The 14743-nt window shown below is 35.1% G+C and overlaps 1 protein-coding gene across 8 annotated transcripts in view; it reads left to right on the plus strand.

Annotated features, from left to right (window-relative positions):
- Positions 1-14743, plus strand: part of DMD (dystrophin) — a 1304666-nt gene that overhangs the window by 1045800 nt on the left and 244123 nt on the right. For all 8 annotated transcript variants that reach the window (XM_087759563.1, XM_087759562.1, XM_087759568.1 and 5 more), the window contains one exon: positions 3308-3497. In XM_087759563.1, coding sequence (XP_087615689.1) covers positions 3308-3497 — 190 coding nt within the window. The remainder of the gene's footprint in view (positions 1-3307; positions 3498-14743) is intronic.

The raw sequence follows: 14743 nt of genomic DNA on the forward strand, positions 1-14743 counted from the left end.
TTTGCAGAGGGGGTGGTGTTGCCTGACTTCTGGGTGTCTAGATGGAAATAAGATGAAACCCATCTTTACTATTTCTCCAATGAATAAGCAGCTTTTGGTTATACCACTATGTGTTTATATCATAGTAGAACAGAGAAAAACAGGATCATTCCATTTAAAATATTTTTTTTTAGTATTTCAGCAGCATTTTGTAGTGTTCCTACTGTGCAGTTTTCCATTTACACTAAAATATATTTCTGCTTACTTCATGTTCTTTTCTTACAGCTTGCACCACTATGGAATTAAACATACTTGGATGATACAGAGTAAAAAGAAAGCATCTTTATTTTGTTTTTGTGCAATAATTTCTTGTTCAATATACGTATTTTTGTCTCCCCTATAATTTTGTGCAATTTATGTTATCACATGCTGGATTTGCTACTCAGTTTTATTCTTCATTTTTAGACCTTCTTTTCTCTATTCTAACCTCATAATTTTGAAGTAATTAGAAAGCCAAGTGGAGTGAAGCTTATTGAAACGCTGCAGAGCTGTCAATGTAGTTGAATGTTTATTGCATGTTAGATGTATCAAAATTTAAAATGCAAAGTACTAGATATTTTCTGGTGGGTGTATTAGTATGCTTATAGATAAGCAACACGTTTCTGTAGGCTGAAAGAATTATGTGCCGTAAGATTTCTGTGCATCGTAGAAGTGCCAGAAGATTCGTCATAACTAAAACTTCATTTTTTTTTTTTTACCAGATCAATAAAATATTATATTTTTTCATGTCGTCTGAATGTTTCTCTAAAACATAAATTCTGATTTTGAGTAATACTTCCAATAGCTCTCCCTTTGAATATATTTTTCATATCTGTGCTTATGTTCTTATTTTTTGTAGATTAAAAATGCACTGAGTATTTACATAAGTGGATGAACGTAGCTTTGGGTCGTACTTCTCAGGATACAATGCAGAAAGTTAAACGTACACAAATAGACTTAAGCCTTTTTTTTTAATCTCGCTGTATTTGCAGAATGCTCTTATTAGAGCATTGTTATGTATTTATAGGAATTCAGGTGGATTGTAGTTAAAAATGTGCCTTTAATGTTTTGAAGGAACAGCATGTGAAAAAAGTGTTATATCTGATTCTGCAAAGGCTCTGATATTAGCTATCATGTTGCGCATTGAAAATTTAATTAGAATAATGCTATAAAGCATATCTGACAATAGAATTGGGCTCTGCACAACTAGATAAAATGTTTTTAGTTTATTCTATTTCCAAGTTCTATCGAATAAATGTGATGCTATTTTTGAGCTAAAAGTGATAAATAGGTCAATACAGTATTTTCCAGGTAAAAGATTTTCTGTTTCTTACTGTCTTTTTTCTAAGTTTATACTGATTTAATGTATATTGTTAGTATATTTAGATGTGATATCTATGTAATTATTTTTTAGTTTAACAAAAGAACAACAAATTCTTTCATTGCAGTTGTTGTAAATTTGAAGAGTGGCCTAACCACTAGCCCTGTTTATGTCCATGTAGAATAAAGTTGGCAAAGAGATCATGTTCACTATTCTGAAGCTAAGTGTGTCTCACTCTCCTCTTATGAGGCCCCTGGGGGCACATTCTAATACAGGCTAAGCAGTGCGATGATGTGGAGAATTCTTGTAGATGGCAACAGGTGCATCGGAGATAAAAATCCAGTCCATTTTTAAGTTTTAAAAAATTAGTGGATGACTACGTAGTGAGGCATTCAATTGCTTTCTCAGCTTTTGAATTAAAAAGATCCAAGAATAAATTCCTTTTTTCACAAAACAGTTACGATAAGCAAATAAGATGTTAAAGGATTAAAAATATGAAATATGATAGAAACATGGTAGCTATTGTGAGATTTGACTCTTAGGGAGGATTTTTTCCCCTTTTTTTTTTTTTTTTTTTTTTTTTTTTTCCTGAAATGGTTGTCCTCGCCTGTACTCTGACTGAATTTTTCTTACTATCCTCTGCTGCAATTTACTTATATGCTCATCAAAAAACATGTTAAGTTGGTGCTACTTGGCAAAACTTGTGTTAATTTTTTGTTTCTTTTCTTACTTCAACTAGTGTACTAGGTTTTAGGATGATATCATTACTTATCAAGGAGTGCAACCTCTTCATGACAGCAAACAGGATTTGACATAGAGAATAGCACTTAGAAATTTCATGGCCTCCTCTGGTAAAGTTATGATAAATTAGAATTTGAGATATTACATCTGCTAAAATCTAGTATCTTAGTCTCTGTCTAAATAACTATAAAACTAGACAGGAAATCTAGCTAAAAATATCCAGATCATCACAGATTTGTAGACTAAACATAGGTGTGCATCAAATTGCATTCATTCCACTTGAAGTAACATAAATTATCAAGTGACTTTGCTATATATTTTCTGAGCTTAAAAAATTACTCCGTTATCATGCTGATGTTAAACAAATATGCATGTAATACAATAGCTAAATAGCCTTGACAGACTCATGTTAATGAACAGTATGTCATAGTTATCTGCTCACTTTTCTAAATCCATGTTTAGCTGAAATTCAATGTAAAAAAATCAGTGAGTACACGTGACACCTGCATTGCACATGAATGCTGATAGAACATATATACTTTAATGTTTTTTCAGCATCCGAATTGCTGGAGCCTTTAGTGTTCTTTCCCAATCTGATTTAGATTTTCCCCAAGGATGAGATAGCCTTTGTATTTAAAAATTGTATTTTATCATGTAACTGATAGAGATCTTTCTTGTAATTTATCACATTCATATTAAAAAAACCCAAAACCAAAACACCCCACCCCAAACTTCAGTGTTATTAGGGTTTAAGGTGTTGAACAAGATCTCCAAAGGTTTCAAGTCATAAAAACTAATAGTTAAATTCATCATACCGTGCAGTAGCCAGAAACTATTTAGTGATTTCTAAAAATAAACAATTTTTCCCACTCTAGTGTTAATGACAAATAAGAAAACAATCTTTGATTAAAACAAATTGGGGAATTAATTCTTTTTTTTTTTTTTTTTTTTTTTAATTGTGCATGTTTCAGGCATAGTACTTTCAAAGAAGTAATTTTGCTTAATTTTTTACCAGATAAATTCCAGTTACTACTTCTCAGGAGAAAAGATAAAAAAGCAAACCTACCTGCCAAACATACAGTGCAAGTTCTGTAGTTAATGCATCTGCAAACTTACCTCGATTGGTACATGAAAAATATATAGTGTGTCTTTGTTGTATTTTGATTTAATGATTAAGATTTATTTTCTTCCTAAGAGTGGTGCATTTGACTATTTGTACTTGTGCAGGGTTTGTGAGCGTGAAGCTGCACTGGAATCAGCCCTAAGAATGTTGCAGCAATTCTACCTGGATCTTGAAAAGTTCCTTGCTTGGCTTACAGAAGCTGAAACAACTGCAAATGTCCTGCAGGATGCTACACGCAAAGAAAAGATCCTAGAGGATGCCAAAACAGTTTGGGAGCTCATGAAACAGTGGCAGGTAAGTCAAGCAATTCAGTTTAGAGACATGTCAGGTATTCGAAGTGGTGGGGTTTTTTTCCAGTGTTCAGCTACTCAACAAAAATGAAACTCTTTTAAAAAAGAGAAATGGTTCTACTACTAACCTTTAAGTGTTGCTTTGGAAATAGCTGTAGGGATTTAATGTGAGTCACATCATGATTCTGTCTGACATCTTTCAGCATATAACACATTTGAAAAAGTGTCTTGAAGTGCGGCTTTAAAATGTACAGAAAGGAAACTTTGCTGAAATGGGCATTTAGATGTTTTTTTATCACACAAAAATGAATTACTGTGCCAAGCTACAGTCTTGAATTGAGCAGTTGACAGACATGAAAGTTTATTAAGCATTTCTGATATTTATAGAAGTTATATAAATTTCATCATTTATTCTCTCTAGCTTAATTGAATTAGTTTTCCTCCATTACTTTCAAATACATGAAAAATGTTAATTTGGTATTTGGCTGATTGTCAACGTGCTCTATTGCAATAATAAAAAGAGAGATAATGATTAAAATTTTCATAGTTAATGGCTGGACAGTTTTCAGACAGTTGTTTTCCTCTGGAAACAAAAAAATCTTAAAAAAGGGAGAGAATGTTGTATTTGGTGTTCCGGAGAATCTTGAGGAGAAAGAAAATAATTAGTTGAGATGGTGCTATTGAAATACATTGTTATACTTTCATTGTGCTTTAGTCACTACAGTTATTGAGAGGAATACACATATGTCTGTATGACGTCTTAGATTTCTTAAATATGAGATTGGTTGGCTGTTTGGAAGGCAGGCCCCTTTCTTCCAATATGCCTTGATAGTGCATGACTTTTATGTTGACAGAAAGTTCAAAACTGGAAATTCCAGGCACTAAAGGCTCTATACATTAATTTATTTATGAAAAACATGCTGTGAAAACTTTTAGTTATAAGTGATTATGTTAAGTTAGTACATTGGATGGAAATACTGCTACCTTCTTTTGGCACTACTGTATTAATATGGGGGTTTAACTATTTGAAATGCTGCTAAGTTCCATTACGTTATACTCTGAAATCTACAGGTGTTGCACTGGACAAGAGTGAAGTCTGAACTACATTTTTTAATAGTGCTCTGTCATTATGCTAATTTGATTTTATAGTAATATACCTTAAGTCCTCATGTGTTTCTGAATTCAGTTGCATGACCCTGGAGACCAGATTTGAATGGAAGATAGTTGTAGACTCAGTGGTTAATTTTCAATATAGGCTATCTCTTTACATTGTCTACATTAGGTTTTTGGTTGTAATGGTGCTAAAACAATTGAATTACCAAGTATTTGCAGAAGTTTATTTTTTATGTGACCATTGAAAAACGGATCATTTGGCAAAATAGAGATACCTAAAAATTTATGCCAAATTGTTCATTTTTAACTGTAATGGAGCTTTGTAGACCTGGTTAATTTCCACATAAGAACCATCCAGAGCTATAGATGAAAGGAAAAATAAATGCATCCAAGTCCTTCCCTCCATAAATAATTAATGAAGTACATAAAATATCTATCGTGAACAATTGCTTTGGACTGTAAGCTTTCTTCTAAAGATTTTTCTGCACTTCAACTGAGATGTAAGATTAAACTTCCAATTCTTCTTTCCAGGTTTTTGGTATTTAAATACCAGATCTTCTAAGGCAGGAAGGGTAAAAACTGTTGTAGAGTCTCTACTGGTTTCACTTCCAAAAAGCAAACCTCGTTCTGTTCACTAATATTGGCTGTACAAGGGGAATTATTCTTACATCTTAAGAAGAAACATTAGTATGCAGAGGCAAAAAAGTGGTTGTTATATTGTCTTTTGCTCCCAAAAGATTCATGTGTACCTGTCCACCAAGAGCACAATAATTTTAGACTTTAGAGTTGATGATTGCAGGAGGAAATACTTTGATAGTGTGGATTGTTGTGGGCTTTTTTCATTTGTATCTGCATGCTGATCTGTCTCTATGTACATCGACTTGGTTTTCTTCCTGGGCCTATCACTGTTTGTGTCAGCCTCTTCACACCATTTTTAAACCTCCAAAAGAAATCTCATAATATAACAAGCACAAGTGGATTTTCAAATGTCCTTCTCCTGAAGGGAGTCTGATGGATATCTTTCTAAAAGCTGGTATAACTGTCTTTTTTTTCCTTCCTCAAGTAGAAGAGAAGTTCCTTATTTCTACCACAATAAGCAAAGTTCTGTTTAAGTAAACAGAATGAGGCTTTTTTCAGAAATTTTAACTGGGAAAGACCATTTCTTTTCTGTAATTTTTTAAGAACTATAGTAAAGTGGCCATTCAAGATTTGCATCTTCTTCCATTTCATTAAATTATCACTGATTTGAGACATAGTCATTAACTACAATTAATTTAAAAGGATGTATATTTTTACTAGTGTGTATTCTTAGTAATTTAGAGCATAGTTTTTAGGCAGTTCTCTTATTAGAATAGGGATTTCAGTAACGGCAATTGTTTTAAGTTCAGGAAAGTTAACTGTAAATTGTTTGAACCAAGCAGTGAATTTGTTTACTCAGTAATACAATGTGTTTTTCTGGAGACTTTGCATTATTCTCAAATGATAAACGGTGCTTTTGTAGCAATTCACCATTACTGGAGGGACATCTGTGCAGATGAAAACACAAACTGACATAAACTTTTTTTCTCCACTACTACCTGATAGATTTTTCTGATGATCTGTATGTGGATTTTGTACAAAGTGAATGGACAATGCCAGTAAAAGTCAGTTGGAAAGAAAGTATGGGAATAAATTAGTGAAGGCTATGGCTACAGATACACTAGCAAGTTAAATATGTCCTTGATCCTTCTGTGGTACTGAGGCCAGCAATAAGCAAAAAGCTACATCCATGTTTATGAACTGTTCTACAGTTCACGAAGTCAAATATGCTATGGTTCTTCATATCTAAAGCTTTTAATTAGAAAATAACTAGAATGACATAAGGAAATTATTCAAAAGCAAAAAAAAAAGGTAAATTTATATAATACTCTGAAAATGCTTAGCTGTAAAATTAATTAATTTATTAAGACGGGTAATATTTGCAATAGTCATAACACAATGCTCCATATATATAGTCTTCATTGTAAAAGCTTTCTGTCCAAATAGGTACAGTTTCCTGCTAGTGGTGCAAATATTGCCCATCTATGTTGCTACAAGACTGGATAATGGAGCAAATATTGAGGACTTTTACTTCTTAAACCACCATTTTGTCAATAAAACTGTTTTATTGATGTCAGCTGGATGGTCAAGAGAGAGAGTATGGCTTTTCATGTGTTTCTCAGTTACTGCTGCATTGATTCTTCCGGTCTTCATACCCTAATTGTAAGAGTTCTCTCTCACAATTCACTTTGATGCATAAGGATGAAAAGTAAGAAAATGACAAAAGTGTGGCCGTTTGTGCATAGCTTATGCATATAAAAGATTCAAACAAAAAGGAGCTTTAATAAGCCACTGAAATCTCAGAAATATGCATTTATGTACTTTGTGGAAAGGGGTTATTGCTCACGAATCCTATCATCAGCCCCATAAACCATAAACAGCGATAAGGCTTTTTTTACTCTGTACTGTGGGCCAGAAATGCACTTATCCTATAAAACACATCAGGCAATGACTTGTATCCCAAGAAACTTGCTATGTAAATCATACATGTATAAAATCAGACACATTCAAATACAGTCTATGTCCTTAATATATTTTTTTAGCATCCAGTATATGTAGTATAACCACAAGCCGTTCCAGCACCGAAAAGATCCTAAATGCTCTCAGCCAGGATTATAGTTTTCTAATTGCCTTTTTTTTTTTTCCACAAGAAGTCATATTTTTTCCTCTCATTGGCCAGACTGAATCCAGATCCTAGGAGGTAAAACAAAATGTTAGTTTCTGATTAAAGATTACTGTCTCATGATCTTTTGAAAGAAACTTTGACTACCTAGGTTTATAGAGTTCATAGAAGTTATGGTTAAATATGACATACGGACTTAGATCTTCAGTCTCTGTCTTGTTCTTTATGCAGTTGCATGGACGTGGATAATGTGAAAATAGTCATTAGGAGTCCTGAAATGTTAAGATTTTGTTTTAATCTGCTATTTTTATGCAATAGGTATAAAGCAGTGTTTTGATAAAGAATTCTCTACACAAATAATGAAAAACCAAAATTTCTGAGTTCAGTAGTAGCTTTATCTCCTTGTCACCAAAGATGTTTATCTCGCCTTTAGTGATCCAACAGTTTTCTGCTTTACGCTCTCAAGCTTTAATTTATTTTTTTAAACAACTAGGAAAATAAGGTCTTGCTGTGCAGAAAGTGTTTTATGTAGCAGAAATTGCTTGCCTAGGAAAAATCTCACATTTTTAGGTGTTTCTTTTGCTTTTCATATTCAGAAACGATTAGCTCGAATGTCATTAATAAAGATTAATCTTCCCCTAGTACTTTGCAGTTCATTCAGTAGCAGAAGGGCGAGACTTACATAACTGTACATTCTAATTACCTGATGATGTAATTATATTAAACTGTTGCATTATAAACATGCTGTTTGTTTATATAAGCATGTATTTGCATGCATGATTTGTCTGAACTCACAGCAACGTAGTAGTTGAGGTGATTCACACAGTTAGAATACTTTCTGGAGAATTTTCAAGGATACAAACCAGTTACTCCAAGGAGTTGTGTAATTATGTGCTGCTTTTTATTGTCTGGTTGAAATACATCATGTGTCCCCATGAGGCCTGGTTTGATAAGTAACTATATTGGGGAGATGAAAATAATTAATTTTACTTTCTGCTTTTGTACTTCTGGTGATATGAACTCTCAGCTGTGTTAATTACTCTTCTGGTTTGTCTTTTTAACAATAATTGTATGTGACATTTTGTACAACTTATATAATATTAGATATAATTTTGAAGCTAGTGTGGATTTATCCTGTTATTTTATAAATGCAATCATTTAATATTAAGCCTGTAGATGAATTTAATCATTTTTTTTCACTGAAATTTGACAGATAATACTGCATGTGACACCTAGTTAAACAATAACTGGAAAATACTTCTATACTGTAAACACAGGTTACCAAAAGTATCTGAAATAATCGATGATGACTGATGAATTATTGGTACTGTAGACTGACTAAAAGTATGACAACATATGATAAATGAAGCAAAGTTAATAACTTTGGCATGAAATACATAGCAAATTTATTTTTATTACCACCTTCATGCTCACTTAGCCTATAACCTAAGTAGTTTTCCATTAAGTTCAGGAGTTCTGCTGCTAATAATATGAAAAATATGCAGTGCCTTAAGTTATACCTAAGAATGTATAGTATGGGCAGTACCCATATTTTCTCTCAGTGTTGTTTTTATCTAAATCAAGGGACATGAACAGCAGGCAAGGCATTCTTGTCTCTTCTATTCCTATCAATACTTCAAAGGTGCTCGCTTGTTTTTAAAGTGTCCAAGCAGCTGTTTTTTCAATAGTAGGAAGTTGAGGTAGATACATGTTCCTGACTCTTCTCGATTATTTAGCATTATAGGTTCTTTGAGAGAATAAAATCCTTTCGAACTTTATTTCAAACATAATTTACATATAATTGCCCAACACAGTTAATTTTGTGATATGTGTGGATTACATGATAAACCTGACTAACAGGGAAGAGAGAGAGTATCTGGAACATCCTTGCTCAGATCAATTGACTTTACTAAAAAAATATTTAATGGTAATTAATTTTCTAGTACTTTCAGTCTCTGTTCTGAAACACTTTCTCACTCACTTCTGCTTGAAATCGTTCTCTGAAAGCTTTAAAAATCAAATATAATCTTATTCCCTAACGTGTTTTTTTTTTTTAAAAGTTTAATCCTGCAGATTTGCCTTCACACTAACCTGTTACCAATTCTGAAAGCTGGAGAGGTGGACCTGTGTGAACCTCATGAGGTTCAACAAGGACAAGTGCAAGGTCCTGCACCTGGGTCGGGGCAATCCCTGGTATCAGTACAGGCTGGGGGATGAAGGGATTGAGAGCAGCCCTGAGGAGAAGGACTTGGGGGTACTGGTGGATCAAAAGCTGGACATAAGCCGGCAATGTGCTCTCACAACCCAGAAGGCCAACCATATCCTGGACTGCATCAAAAGAAGTGTGGCCAGCAGGTCGAGGGTGGTGCTTCTGCCCCTCTACTCTGCTCTGGTGAGACTCCACCTGGAGTACTGCGTCCAGCTCTGGGGTCCTCAGCACAGGAAGGACATGGACCTGTTGGAGAGGGTCCAGAGGAGGGCCACAAAAATGATCAGAGGGATGGAACACCTCTTGTATGAGGAAAGGCTGAGAGAGTTGGGATTGCTCAGCCTGGAGAAAAGAAGGCTCTGGGGAGACCTTGTCATGTCCTTTCAATACTTAAAGGGGGCTTATAAAAAAGATGGGGACAGACTTTTTAGCAGAACCTGTTGCGATAAGACAAGGGGTAATGGTTTTTAAACTAAAAGAGGGTAGATTCAGACTAGATATAAGGAAGACATTTTTTACAAATGAGGGTGGTGAAACACTGGAACAGGTTGCGCAGAGAGGTGGTAGATGCCCCATCCTTGGAAACATTCAAGCACAGGCTGGATGGGGCTCTGAGCAACCTGCTCTAGTTGTAGATGTCCCTGCTAATTGCAGGGGGGTTGGACTAGATGAGCTTTAAAGGTGCCTTCCATCCCAAAGCATTCTATGATTCTATGAAATAAAATCTGTTCCATAGTACCTGAAATGGAATAACTGTCAGAGCCATCTTACTCCATTGAGTAACAGAAGTTCCAAAATTAAGTTAAAAGTTTTAACACAACTGCTATTACAGCCTAATCTGAGACAGGGCAAGATTTTATCTCAGAGTGAAAAGTTACTATATGGATTTTGTGAAATATTGGATAATACTACTTTGAAAACACCTGGTCAATAATTTTCAATATTGTGATCAGTGGTCACGAGGGAAGGCAATAACATTTCTTTGTGGTTAACAGCAAGTGCCAAACTGACCCAACAAAACCTCTATAAACCTACACTTGCAGTTTTGGCAGGTGTGGAATTCCTGACCAGAGAGAAAACTCCCTTATGGCCAGTGACTGTGTCATAGTTATGACACTCCTTTGCAACCATTCCGGTTGAGACCAAATGCTTGAATCTGAATGTTTTCTGTTGGAGCTAAGTGCCTGCTCCCCCAGCTAGTACTAGGAAAAGTTTTTCATCTTCCTTGGACAGATTTGATTTTGTCCTTAAACTATGATCTGGCACATTTGTGGCAAAAGCAGCCAACAGCACCCTCGGGTGCATTAGGCAAAGCATTGCCAGCAGATCAAGGGTGGTGACCCTTCCCCTGTGCTCAGCACTGGTGAGACTCATCTGGAGGGCTGGGGCTGGGCTCCTTGGACATGGACTTACTGGAGTGAGCCCAGCAGAGGGCAACAAAGATGATTAAGGGTTTGGAGCATCTTTCATATGAGGAAAGGCTGAGAGAGCTGGTATCATTTAGCCTGGAGAACAGAAGGCTCAGGGGGATCTTATCCAGGTATGTAAATACCTGACAGGGAATGTGTAAGGAAGATGGAGCCAGGCTCTGCTCAGTAGTGCTCAGTGACAGGACAAGAGGCAGTGGGCACAAACTGAAACACAGGAGGTTCCAGGTTAGCGTAAGGAGAGAAAAAACAAAACAAACAAACAAACAAACCAAAACCCAAAACAACAACAACAACAAAAAAAACCTGTGAGGATGGTCAAATTATGAAACAGGCTGTCCAGAGAGGTTGTGGCATCTCCATTACTGGAGATCTTCAAACTCTGGCTGGACATGGCCTGCTCTGAGCAGGGGGGTTGGATCAGATAATTTCCAGAGGTGCCTTCCTGCCTTGACTGTTCTGTGATTTTTGTGATCTCTGATCTGGTCACATAATCGCTGGTCATATAGTCAGTCATTCTGTAGCCTAATTAATTTTTACTCAAATATACAAGTGGAAAAGCTCTAATATGAGAAAGTAAGAAACTGAAAACTTTGTTGCTGTTTCTTGAGAATGTTTTATAAGCATCTCCCGGGAGTTCCTGAGTAATGTGTTTAAGTGAGCAAGGAGGAAAAGTGGATAGCAAAAAGAAAAAGATTAAGTGAGGAGAAGGGACCACAGGGAATAAAAATAATTATATATTTTTAAATTACTCTTATTAGTGGAAACTGATGGGGAGATTGAAAGTTGAAAGCTAGAGGTAAGCAGTGAAAGTAGTACAAGTATTTTTCAGAGTACAATAAATTAAAATTGGGGTTTCTTTCCTTATGCACAGAATTGAAATCTGCAACCTTCAGCCTCCAAGTGTTTTTTCTCTTAATCGATTACTTTTAGACCTAAAATAAAGATTTCCTCAAAAGTTTTCATCCAAATATGAATGGTGATTTGCTTGAAATAATTTTTTTTAATTGGGATGTACCTTGATAGTGTATCATCAGATGGGTGTTTTTGCACAGAGTGGGAACTGTTAGCACAGTTCCGGATTGTGACCTCCTACAGGTTACAGTCCTTCTGATTAGGTCTAGTCACACTGAGTTCCTAGTTTGCTGGTAAGAACATGTATTTTGGTAAAAGAATAGTGTTTTCTGTTAATACCTGTATTTTTAATTGAATGCATTGGATGGAGGGGAAAGGAGTACTTTACAATATAAAAAGGTAGCCTCTGGTAACTCTGACAACATATCAGTGTATACTGCGTATAAATGTGCCTGAAGAGCAGGACAAAGGTGGTATCTATGTTCAAACAGGTTCTGTGGTGTATTTTTATTTTATGAACCATAGATAGATGTGAAAGATGCAATAATCCGGTAGCACAGAGGGCCCAAAACACTTTTTAACAGTTTGACATCATACCACTCAACTACATTATGATTAATGTGCTGCTATAGAAGGCACAAAGATAAGGACATTGTAGGTTCAAACAGTATATAATCTACAGTCCTTCAAAAATGGGTAAAACCGGTGAAATCAATGAGATTTCTTATGCACATATAAATGCATATTTGTGTTTCAAGCTTTAAGTCTTAAAAGACATGCAAATGAGTAACCCTTTCAAATGCATTCTAAGGATCAAGTCTGAAAATAAATGCAGTTATGTTTGTTTATGTTTGTTTATGTTTGTTTTATACTACCATAGTTTGTCATCTGGATTAGGCTTGCTGGTTTGTGGTTTATTTTTCCTTCTCAGAGAAGTAACAGTTTTATTAAAAAAAACTGCTTAACAGCCCAGCATGTGGTCAAGCAGTATCTTATAATATTGATATGCTAGTATTCCTGCTATCTTTTGAGACTGTGATTTTGCTCCATTCAAATAACAATGGCAATTTCAGTGTCACTTCCATATGATGATGTGCTTTGATGTAGGTAAGGATATGAAAAAGGGGAACAGGAGGCTTTCAGTGCAGGGAGGAATAACATAGAAAGAAGGGAAGAAAAGCTGGGAAATGAAGCAGCTGTGTAGACTCAAGTTACTGCATAGCACTATGTTAGTGGAAAGCTGATTACTTTCACAGAGAGGTTTAGATGCCGATTCTCAATGGGGAAGGCAATGCCACCGCTGTTCTTCTTCGCTGGATATCGAAGAGAAGTCATCAAGAAATCAGCAATAAAACAGATACGTAGATGTTGCTACTTTTTGTCAAACATTTTGGTTTAATTAGTTTGGTTTGGATAATCTTTATCATAAAACCAGAAAATGTATTGATGCTGCAGCTTATCTAGGAACGGATACAGTAATGATGTGTTCTGCTTCTGCTATTCCTGTTTCTGAACTTAGAACAAAACCCTAATCAATGCTAATTTTCTTTTAGAAGGTAAAAGGCTTATTTTATTAAGTGATCTAGTACTTAGTTACTAGTGAGATGTAAGTATTCTTAAACTTATTCCCAGGAAAATAAACAGCTCACAATTGTCAGAAATCTCACATATAGAATGGGTGTTTGCAAACAAGAAGAAACATTAATTTCTTCCTTTAATTTCTCATCTGCATATGTTCTCATAATCAAGGTAGAAGAAAAATCCCATTTGTCAAATATGCTAAATAACATAGTATATGCTCACTTGATTGACTTAGATTTTCCTCTGAAAGTTTGTTGAGCTCACCAGAAGGATGGTCCTGTTTTCACTTGCAGATCAGCATTCAAGCCTTACCAGCTTTAAACACAGATTTTTTCAAACACAGATTAGATGGGAAAAGCTTTTGTAGCATTGAGTGTGAAGTTGTGTTGTATTAAGTAAGATTATTAGAGGAGAGCATGAAAAATCACAAATAGAAATGGGATAGAATGGGTAAGATGGTTTCCCATTATTCCTGAATAAGTTCCAATTCCTACATTTTCTCCTGACCTTATCATTTCTCTAGGATGCTGCCCCATCTCTGTTTGTGTAGGCTTTTCTAAAACAGGATCTCCCACATCCAAAGAAGTGGATGGATGGGCTCTCGCACAGTCTTACTAAGCATAGGCCATGTTTCACTGTAGCCCATCAACTTGAAGTGATAGAAATGAGAGTGAGTGGTTACCAAAACTTTGAAGATTTCTGCCATTTGATATTCCTGTGATCATCAGTATTTACTGGTACAGTCTAATCTGCCATTTAGTTCTTCCATTTACTTTGCATTGTTTATAGCAGATTTATTTGAAAAATGAATAATCAATAAAAACTGCTTGCAAAAACCCAACAGTAGCTTTTAATATATTCTTCTGATGAGCTTGAAAGAGTACCTGTGCCTTTTGCAATTATACCTCAGACTACTCAAAACACATGGCTGAAGCACACATAATTTTTTGTTCATGAGACCAGACGTATATTTTCCCGAGGCAGGTAAAAAGAAAAATGCTTGTATTGTGATTATTAACATGTTAATATAAAAAAGAGGAATTATATAGTGCATAACTGAGGAAAAGTATTAATTTTGGCTTAAGGCAGATATCTTCCTGAATACGTAAGAAGGCAATGACCTACAAAGAATACAAATAAGGAATAAAATAAAATCATAAATGCTTTTCAGAGACAAGTTCTACTTGATTTGTGAAAGGTTTTTAGACTGTACTGAGAAAAATAGTTGTCTTCTAAGAAATGCTGCAAACTTTTCCTTTTTATAAGTGTATATAGCTGCCATAGCATAGATTTTCTGCATGTGAATTTACTTGTTTTCACAATACAAGCTATTCTGTATTACGCGCTGTGCAGCAGTTGTATAG

Source organism: Nipponia nippon, unplaced genomic scaffold (genome assembly GCF_047370975.1).
Source record: "Nipponia nippon isolate SJK-2023a ecotype South Korea unplaced genomic scaffold, ASM4737097v1 scaffold_2, whole genome shotgun sequence".
NCBI classification, from domain to species: domain Eukaryota; kingdom Metazoa; phylum Chordata; class Aves; order Pelecaniformes; family Threskiornithidae; genus Nipponia; species Nipponia nippon.